The sequence below is a fragment of the Hibiscus syriacus genome, unplaced genomic scaffold (assembly GCF_006381635.1).
Source record: "Hibiscus syriacus cultivar Baekdansim isolate YM2019G1 unplaced genomic scaffold, ASM638163v2 tig00111566_pilon, whole genome shotgun sequence".
In the NCBI taxonomy this organism is placed as follows: Eukaryota; Viridiplantae; Streptophyta; class Magnoliopsida; order Malvales; family Malvaceae; genus Hibiscus; species Hibiscus syriacus.
Window position 1 is genome coordinate 974607 of NW_024063122.1, and position 11226 is coordinate 985832.

The 11226-nt window shown below is 30.9% G+C and overlaps 1 protein-coding gene across 1 annotated transcript; it reads right to left on the reverse strand.

Moving 5' to 3' along the window:
- Positions 1-7124: 7124 nt before the first annotated feature.
- LOC120165044 lies at positions 7125-7721 on the reverse strand. The gene has a single exon (XM_039174636.1). The coding sequence runs from the start codon at positions 7719-7721 to the stop codon at positions 7125-7127; it is 597 nt and encodes a 198-aa protein (XP_039030567.1).
- Between the last annotated feature and the right edge of the window lie 3505 nt (positions 7722-11226).

The following is an 11226-nucleotide window of genomic DNA, read 5'->3' on the forward strand; positions in this document are numbered from 1 at the left end:
GTTGGGTGTATGGTTCTGGGGAACCTACACATTCATGATGTGAATGGATGGGGTTATATATATATATGTTTTAAAAGATCTGTATCTTTTTACTAGTTTTACGGGAACACATTAGAAAACCTATTCTGATCTCCTGAACCTAAACATCCGAAATATTTCCATCTGAAATGAATACTATCTGTTACTACCTGTGATATCAATGGACCTCAACTCAGCCTAAAAATCTGTAAATATCTGAACCAATAAGGAAATGTATGTTTATCTGTATCTGCAAGTTCTTCAGCATCATCTTGTAGTTCTGTATTATTGAGCTTTCCGAAGCTCACTCTATTACTCAACATTGCAGGTTAAAAGAATTGTACCAGTACAGCTATCGACATCAGTAAGGTAGTCTTTCCGGCGTTGTTGCAGAGTATGGTACATGTGATTAGGGGGTATGTAATTGTATTTTGTTTTATATACAAGTCTGAAAATATGTTTTATCTCTGCATACTGATAAATCATTTATAAGTTACATGTTTTAATAAAAGTTTTAAATTTTCCACTATTTTTACAGTGGGTCGCTCCGGTGGCCCTAATGTGACACTCCAGATCGGATCGGGTTACCCGCATCGGTCCGGGGGGTTACACATAATATATTTTCACTTTATTTTTATTTAGTTAAAATGTGACCACTACATGTTAATTTTCGTTAACAGTTAACATATTAGGTGACGTGATATTTTGTTATAATCATACACTTGGTCCCTTTTATTTATGTATTCTCTCAATTTAGTCATACTTTTAATAAATTAAAATAAATTTAATCATCCAATCGAATGATGTCACGTGTCACTATTCGATTGGAGGACTAATTTTATTTTAATTTATTTTAATTTAATAGATTTATTTTTCACTAATCAAAGGATGATACATGTCACCCTCTTGTTGAAATAAAACAAAGCAAAACAAATTTGAGCTAAAGGATTCAAACCCAGACTTTTAAGAAACTAAACATGTACCCAACTATTGAGTTAAGACCAACGATAGATTTAAAATAAATAACATGATGTATATATTTTTATATCTTAGTGTATAAATACTTAACTTAAATTCATAGTATTATATATATATATATTATTTTAAGAAATATCTTTTATATTAACTTAATTTAAAATATTTTATTTTAATTTTAAATATATTTATTCTTATTTAAAATTTTAAAAATATATTTTATTATATTTTAACTTTTCAACGTATGTGTTTTATTTTAATTTACTAAATATATTATATTATTATTTTAAATTATTCAATATATTTTATTCTTATCTTAATTTCAAAATATTTTAACATAAAATAGATATTTTTAAATTAAAATTAAAATATAATATTTTAAAATTAAGTTAATAACAAAAATATTTTAAATAAGTTAATATACAAAATGTTTTTAAGTTTATATATATACACTCACACACACAAAATATATACTTCATGTTGTCTATTTTAGACCAAGCATTGGTCTTGGCTCAATGGTTGGATACATATTTGTTTTTTAATAATCATATCTTAATTAAATAAAAACGAAAGCGACAATATATTATGTTTTTTTGAAATTACTGAGAAACAACGGATAAAACACAAATATAAGTGATCAATCATGTAGTTAACTATTATTTTTATTATTATTAATATTTGATAAGTATAAAGTAGTATATTATATGATAGAAACGAGTTTCAAGTATTTATGCAATACAATTTAATAATTAAGGTTAAAAATGATGAAGAGTGATATGATTGAAAATATTATTAAAAAGTTTAATATTTTTTATTAAAAAAATATAATATTTTAAATTGAATGTAACATAAAATGTTACATTTTTTATAATACTTTTAGTTAACTTAAGGCTAGTTTGTTTAACTAAATATATTTTCTGAAACTTGTTTTATGTAAAATAAATTATATTTGTTGAAAAATGTTTTACGGTATTTGGAAGAGGTTGTGTAAACCATTTTTCACTAGTTGATGAATTTAAAAAAAAATATTTATTACAAATATTAAATACAATAAATAATAATATTATTTTTAAAATATTAAAATAATTTATTTATTATTACTGAAATTTGATTTATATAATTTTATTAATAAAAATATTAATATTAGTACATTTTATTGAAATATAAATATTATAAATCATATTATAAATATAAATATATTTATTAAAACATTATTAGATTATTATATTAATGTTAAAAACATAAATAATATTATTCATTATTAATAATTTAATAATATTATTTTTATTAAATTAATAAATAATATATATATATATATTATTAATATTTTATTATATATTATTAAAGTAAAAATATAATATCTTATATTATTGTAATATAATTGATTATTTTATTATAATATTAAAAAGTATAATATTATATTATTATTCAATAAATATATTCTAAATATTTTAATAATTAATATTTTGATTAAAATGATATTAAAATATTTTATTAATATTAAATTTATAAAACAAAATTATTTTGAATATTTATTCTTTGAAGTGAAATGTTCGAAAAAATGATTTACGGAAAATCAAACCGTAAGTCATTTTCCAGAAAACATAGAAAATTCTGTTGACCAAGAAAATTTTTACCTTGACCAACCAGTTTTCCTCCAACCAAATATTAAAAACGAGGAAAACGTTTTCTGAAAAATGTTTTATGTGAAACAAACAAGCCCTTAGAATATTATATTCTTCATAATATTTTCTAATGACAACCGAAAATATTATACTTTTTTAATATTTTAACTTACAATTAAAAATATTATGAAGAATATATCATTTTAAGTTACGTGGGATTTAAAATATTGTATTTATTCATATTTTTTATAACGCTATATTTTCTCTGTATTTTAATCTTAAATTGGGTTTTTTTTAGACTTTTGTATGAGTTTCAGCTTTTCGAATCCTACACTTTTCGTATGAAACACCCCGATTGCAATCCTTGACATGTTATCTAATAATATTTCTAGTTTTTCTGTTAGTCTCGTCGGAGGCAATAGCTAATTAACTTTATTCCTTTTAATTAAAAAACAATAATATAATTTTTTTTTATAATTTGTGATACTTTTTAATTTTTTAGTTTTCTGAAAATTCTAGTAGTTTTTGTTATTTTTTAATTTTAAGTAATTAAAATTTTTAAATTTTTTATATTTAATTTTAATATTTAATTAATTTTATTTTTAAAATGAAATAATTAAAATAATTAAATAAACTCCTTTATCATATTATCGTTTATAGTGGATAACATATTGATGTTTCACGTTGATTAAAAGATTAAATTATTTTTTAATTTAAAAATTAAATTTAATAGCACAAACCAATTTAACTATGTGATTAAAGGAATCATTGTTGTTCTTAGATGTCACAGGTTCGAGCACCAACAACTGTAACAGGGTGATTGAGCGTTTATTGTCAAATGGTATAGAGTACTTAAAACAGATACTACTTTGTAATCACCTTATATTAATAAAAAAAATTACATTTAATACAAAATAAATTTAAATGCTCTTTCCATCGCTTGCGTTTTATAATGATTATGCACATAGTTTTAAGAGACATTGATCAAAGAAAATGAAAAAATTATCCTTAAAATGTGATTGATATTATTTTGATAGGTGTAAAAGAATATGACATATAAGGGTAAAAAAGAAAGGCTTAATACCAAAATAAGTTCTAAACTATATCTCTTTTTATGAATAGGTGCCTAAAGTATTTTTTTATTCATCCCGGTGCCTAATGTTACAAATGTTACTACTTTAGGTATATGGGCCGTTAACAATGTTAATTTATCTCATTAAGTGACATATGTCATAATCTGGCAATTTTAAAAATTTTATTTAAAATTTAAAAACTAAAATTATATATTTTTAAAAAACATAAAATTTTGAAATAAACCCAAAATTTTGAAAACATTCATTTCAAACCCTAAACTCACGACAATCGTCACCCTTTGCCATCGCTGTAGCTCCATTTGACCTCACTTCCCCCGACAACCAAAACCATTATAAAATCGCGACCGATCGATGGCCTTTCAACAACGAATCGACATTTTATACCCCACCAACTTAGGATGAAAATAGCGATCCCATGGGATTTGATAGCTAATCGACTACAACTACGACGACATATCACTAAGAGGATGACATGAACTACATCGGCTGCAGTGGTCATTGCCGAAAAGAGCGGTTGTGGGTTAAGGTTAGGATTTGAGAATTTTAGGGATTTTGAGTTTTTTTTATAATTTAAGAGAAATTAATGTTTTTTAATAAATATAATAATATTTTTCATATATTTTTTAAAAAAATTTAAAATCACTAGATTGTGACACATGTCACTTAATAGGGGAAATTAACACCGTTGACGGTCCGAACACCTAAAGTGGTGACGTTTGTAACCTCAGGCACTAGGATCAGTTAAAAAATACTTTAGGTACCTATTAGTGAAAAATGGTATAGGTTGGGCACTTATTTTGATATTAAGCCAAATAGAAAACATATTTGTCAATATTTGTTGATTTTTCTAATATGACATTTTAAATTAAATAATTTTAAAAATAAAAAAAATACACATTTAGTGAGACAGAAAGAGTAATAAACAGTTGAAATGCCTCCTATACCATTCACATTATTTTATATTTTTTATTAAAAATAATTAGGCTTATGTAACCCCTTAGACTTGACCTAGATAGTAAACCCGAATCTAGGCGGTCAAATATTGTATTCATAGAGCATTGTCAGATTCAAAGCACATTTAAAATCCATTTTAGTAAATATATACGGTTAACGGTAAAATAAGAAAAAACATAAATATATATATATATATATATATATATATATATATATATATATACATACACATATACATGTCATCATAATTTTGTATGAAAATGTGGTCAAAATAAAATTATCGGTATACAGATACATACAGACGATAATAATACACGTGTCGCCAAAATATAACAGAGATGGCGTAGAAAATATACAATGATACAAAAATGTAGAATGGTTGAACCTCTTAATGCTAAGTCTTCTAGTCTATTGTCAGATAGGATCTGAAAAGTTAAAAATTAAGGAATGAACTAAAACGATCAGTGTGCTCCTTGCGGTATATAAAAACATACATATAAAATATTTCGGTAAAAGTTTATTTATAAAACATAATTTTAAAACATGAACACTACCCCCATCCGAACACCAGAATGTGCATGTTCCCCTGAACCATACACCTACTTGTACGCCTGGTAAGGACCTTATACTGATAGCATAAGGGCATGCGGTAAGGTCTTAACCAATGCACAAATCAGAGGTGCCTGAGGTAAGATCTTAGAAGTTAGAGACTAGATACTTCATCCAATTATACCCCTTGTGATAGTAAATACACATAAATTTGAGTGAAATCAATAATTTAATTTAATAAAACATTAAAGCATGCCATTTTTCAGAATCAGATACATAAAATATGTTAATCAGAGATCATGCCAGAATATACGATAAATCAGATATCAGAAGTCATAGTATGGGGTAAAACATATTTCATGCTGTCATAATATTTAAATTTTCAAAACAGTTCAGACAAATGATTTAAAATAGTACTGTAACACCAATAGGAACACACTTGTACCGATCTGAGAAGTTTGGGATGGTAGCGGACTCTCGGGTCTACCTATCATGATCAGCAGTAGCACTAGACCCTACGAATCAGGGAAACTATCTCAAAATCCTAACAAAAAATAAATAATAAACCTTAATTAAATAATTTACGAAAACGTACTAGCCGCTCTCAAAGAACATATAATGTGCTAGTTTATCGGACGGGAAGTATTGGATCTGATCGATATCGTTCAGGTGAATCACTGGTACCTTCACGAAAATATAGCTTCAGATTAATTTAATAATCAAATCCCAAATAATACACAGAAATGCTTAAAATACTAAGCATTTTTTAATTAACAAGCTCGATACGGGGCTTTCAGATGAAAATTTAGAAAAATGGACCCGGGATGTCAAAAAAATCAAGAAAAAGGTTTTAAGAAAAAGTCAACTTTGGTCAATAGTTAACGTCGGTCAACGGTTAACGACGACGATTAAACGACGTCCAAAATGATAGGTGCAGTGTGATGCAGCTCAGCGTAGTACCGTGCGGATAGACCGATTCAGTATGATTTAGCTCGTCTTGACACATTTTGGGTAAGCTCGGTGCGGCTCGGTTCGGTTCGATTGGATCAATTCAGTTTGGGGCGATCCAGTTGGGGCAGTTCCATATTTGGGCCAAATCATATTTGGGTATGGGCTGAATGGATCGAACGAGTCAGATGCGGTATGGATCGGGTCAGGCGGGTCGATTTGACTTGCTTCTAGAAGCAACCAAGCGGTGAACTTCCCCCACGCACAGTGGCGGCGTGTGTGATAGTGTTTGGTGATGGAAAATTACAAAAAAAATAAATTATAAATTTTTTTTCCAAGTATTTTAAGGCACTTACCAACCTCGATTCACAATGGTGAACAACGAAGAGCTCGATATGACTAATTAAAAACTTGTTATCGCTTACACCTCCTTATACTGACAACTCTGACTACAAGGTGACCACTGTTGGACTCAGGACGACACCACATACATGATGGTATGGGCGGTGCACTAAATAAAACAACGGTCGGTGATAAATTGAAGATCAAAGTTTTACCAGGATAAGTTTGCTGAAAATGGAAAGCTTGGAGAGAGAAAATATAATTTCCAAATAAGGAAACTTTCAGGAAAAATGGGTTTTATACCCACCACACTTAGAAAATGGCTAAATTATGTCATAAGCCCTTCAAGCTTAGAACTTTTAGATTTTGGACCTGAAAGTAATTAAAATTCCATTTCGGTCTCTAAATTTTACCAAAATTTCAAATAAATTCTCAAAATAAATTAAGAAAAATTTTAATCCCAGAATTAGGGTGTGACAACTCACTCCCTAAATGAAATTTCATCCTCAAAATTTACTCGGTCTGAATAGATGCGAGAATAGAGCCTCCATGGGCATTCTTTGTAAATTTGGTTAAACTCTAAGGATAGACCTGCAGGAATATGAATTGTCATAGAACTCTAGGTATTCTCAATCGAAATATCGAGACTTACAGATACAGTATGTGATACAAAAGAATGGGTAGAACCAGAATCAGATAAGGTATAATACGAAACTAAATAAATAATGAAGGTACCTACAATCACATCAAGCTCATCGCAATCCTGTCGATGTTTAGAAGTATATACCAATCTAGGTTGTTTGGCCTCAGTCTGAGCTGTACCCCTACCCTGAGAAGGTCGGTCCCTACTAACAGGCCCATATACTCTCTGCTGACTATGACCCCCAACTGAAGTCTGAACTATACTATAAGTACGAACGGATGTCTGAAAGGTGGAAGCTAACTTTGAACAATCCCTCAAGAAATGGTCTCCATATCCACATCTAAAATAAGTACTCATCTTATTTTTGCACTTTCCAAATTGATGTCTCCCACAGTACTCAGACGTAGGTAAAGACGATACTCTAGAAGAACCACCATAACTATAAACTAAAATTGTTATAGTATGTGACGCTTTAGGTCTGGATATGAGAAGACTCGTCCCTACCTCTCTTATTGGTACGTGCAGAAACATCACCAAAACCAGAAGATCCCCTGAATCGATCTCTATCTCCATCTCGGTCTCTATCCCTTATACGCTCCATACCCACTCGTTTCATCTCCTCTATAGTATTGGCTATCTCTACCAAGGTATCAAAGTCCCTCTTTCAATGGGTAGCAATTTGATCCCTAATCTCATATCTCAATCTATTTTCAAACCTCAAGTAGATATCTACCTCGATGTCCACCAAACCTGAAGCATATCGACTCAGTCTGATAAACTCGATCTCATAATCCATAACAGACATATCATCCTACTTCAAACTCCTGACGTCGCTTATGTAAGTATCTCTCTCCGATGTAGCGACTCTGGAAATGTTCCTTGAAAAGATCCCAAGTCAATTGATCCCTCGAAATACTTCTGGAAATTGAATTTCACCATCTCATCATTTTCATCCTAAGCAAAGCTAGTGCTCCCTTCAACTTCTATTCGGGCCTCAGCTACATATCGTCTATAATCCTCTCGATGTCCTCCAACCAGTACTCATCATCTGTCAGAGGTCCCCCATTCATGCCCTCAAACGAAACCACTCCAGTAGCATCCAGAGACATAGATATATCCACAACAGACATATTAGAGGAGCTCTACCTGCCCTCTGAAACATGCGATAAATAACTTTGCTTATGGCACCTTGATCAATCTCAACATACTTGTCCTTAGTAATGGAGGGTCTTACACAAGTGCGACCGGATCCTATCGGAAGGTAGACAGATGAAATCGCAGAGCAAGGGGATCTTTAACTAATGACGGATTATCTAAAGAAAAAGAAGGTTAAGTCGCTCGCCCACGACCTTGGTAACGACCTATCCTACGACCTCTAGCACTCATCATATCAGATCTAATAGGCTGTATAGAAAGAATTTAAACCTAAGTTAGATTGGCATCATAAATCTCAAATTTATTTAAAACTCATAAAATAAGGTGACACAGTGTTTGTAAATGTTAGAAAATATCTTTAAAAATATGGTATTTAGACTCATCCATAGTTCGAGTGTTTAAAATTGAAAGTTCTAATACCTCCAAATGTAACCCTCTAAACCCGACCTAAATGGTAGACCTGAATCTAGGCGGTCACATATCATATTCAGAAATCATTTTAAGATTCAAAACACATTTAAAATCCATTTCGGTAAATAAATATGATTAACGGTAAAATACGAAAATACATAACAATATATATATATACACTTCATCATAATTTCGTATATAATTGTGATCAGAACAAATTATCGGTATACAGATACACACAGAAGAGAATAAAACATGTATCACTAAAATATAACAGAGATGGCGTAGAAAATATACAGTGGTACAAAAATGTAGAATGGTCAAACGTCCTAATGCCAAGTCTGCTAGCCTACTATCAGATAGTATCTAAAAATTTAAAAATTAAAGAATAAGCTTAAAAGCTAAGTGTGCTCCTTGCGGTGTATAAAAACATATAGATAAAATATTTTGGTAAAAGTTTATTTATAAAACATGATTTTAAAACATGAACACTACCACCATCCGAACATCAAAATATGCAAGTTCCCCTAAACCATACATCCACTTGTACGCCCGGTAAGGACCTTATACTGATAGCATAAGGGTATGCGGTAAGGTATTGGCCAATGCACAAAGCATAGTTGCATGCGGTAAGGTCTTACAAGTCATATATTAGGCCTCAGATACTTCCTCCAATTATATCCCCAGTGATAGTAAATACACAAGAATTTGCGTGAAAACAATAATTTAATTTAATAAAACATTAAAGAATGCCATTTTTCAGAATCACATACAGAAAATACAATAATCAAAGATCATGCTAGAATATACGATAAATCAGATATCAGAAGTCAGAGTATGCAGTAAAACATATTTCATGCAGTCAGAATATTTAAATTTTCAAAATAGTTTAGACAGATGATTTAAAATAGTAATGTAACACCAATAGGAACACACCTGTACTAATCTGAGAAGTATGGGATGGTAGCCAACTCTCGGGTCTACCTATCACGATCGACGACAACACTAGACCCTACAAATAAAAAAAAGTATCTCAAAATCTAACAGAAAATAAACAATAAACCTTAATTAAATAATTTATGAAAACCTACTAGTCACTCTCGAAGAATGTGTAACGTGGTGGTCTGTCAGACGGGAAGTACCGGATCTGGTCGACCTTCGTTCAGGTGAATCACTGGTACCTTCACGAAAATATAGTCTTAGATTAATTCCATAATCAAATCCCAAATAAATAAACAAAACTGTTAAAAATACTAATCATTTTTGGATAAACATGCTTAATTTGGGGCTTTCAGATCAGAATTTGAAAAAACAAACCATAAAATTAGACTCGGGACATCGAAAAAGTCAAGAAAAAGGTTTTCGAAAAAAGTCAACTCTGGTTAACGGTCAACGATGGCAATAACGATGTGATGCGGTACGGTGCCGCTCAGCACAGTACGATACTGATTGACCAGTTTAGTCCGATTCGACTCGGCTCGATACAGTTCAAGTCAGCTCAGTACAGCTCGGTTCAGTTCAGTTGGACCGATTCAGGTTGGGGAGGTTCGATATTTTTTCTGGATCATATTTGGGTCTGGGCTGAATGGATTAGACGGGTCAAATGCGGTACGGATCGGGTTAGACGGGCGGGTCAACGGGCCAGTCAGCAGGTCGGTTTGACCCGCTTCTAGAACCCACCAAGCGGTAGACTTACCCCACGCGTAACGACGAGGGGTGCGTGCGGCAGTGTTTGGTGACGAAAAAATTACAAAAATTACAAAAATTATTTTCAAGCGTTTTAAGGAACTTACCAACTTTGGTTCTCAACGGCGAACAGTGGAGAGCTCAATAACAACTCGTCAGAAACTTATTATCGTTCACCCCTCCTCACGTCGACTACTGTGACTATAAGGCGACCACCATTGGAATCAGGACTACACCAAAGACATGATGGTATGGGCGGTGAACTAAACGTAGCAACGGTCGGTGGTAAATTGGCGATCAAAGTTTTCTTGGGATAAGTTTACTAAAAATGGAAAGCTTGAAGAAAGAAAATCTAATTTTCAAACGAGGAAACTTTAGGAAAAATGGGTTTTATAGCCACCATACTTAAAAAATGGATAAATTATGCCATAAGTCCCTCAAGCTTAGAACTTTCAGATTTTGGACCTGAAATTAATTAAAATTCCATTTTGGTTTTTAAATTTTACCAAAAATTCAAATTAATTCCATTGGAATCAGGACTACACCAAAGACATGATGGTATGGGCGGTGAACTAAACGTAGCAACGGTCGACGGTAAATTGGCGATCAAAGTTTTCCTGGGATAAGTTTACTAAAAATGGAAAGCTTGAAGAAAGAAAATATAATTTTCAAACGAGGAAACTTTAGGAAAAATGGGTTTTATAGCCACCACACTTAAAAAATGGATAAATTATGCCATAAGTCCCTCAAGCTTAGAACTTTCAGATTTTGGACCTGAAATTAATTAAAATTCCATTTTGGTTTTTAAATTTTACCAAAAATTCAA

Bases quoted from the DNA above. Each gene is read 5' to 3' on its own strand.
- LOC120165044 (XM_039174636.1), bottom strand. From the start codon at position 7,721: ATGGAGATAGAGATCGATTCAGGGGATCTTCTGGTTTTGGTGATGTTT.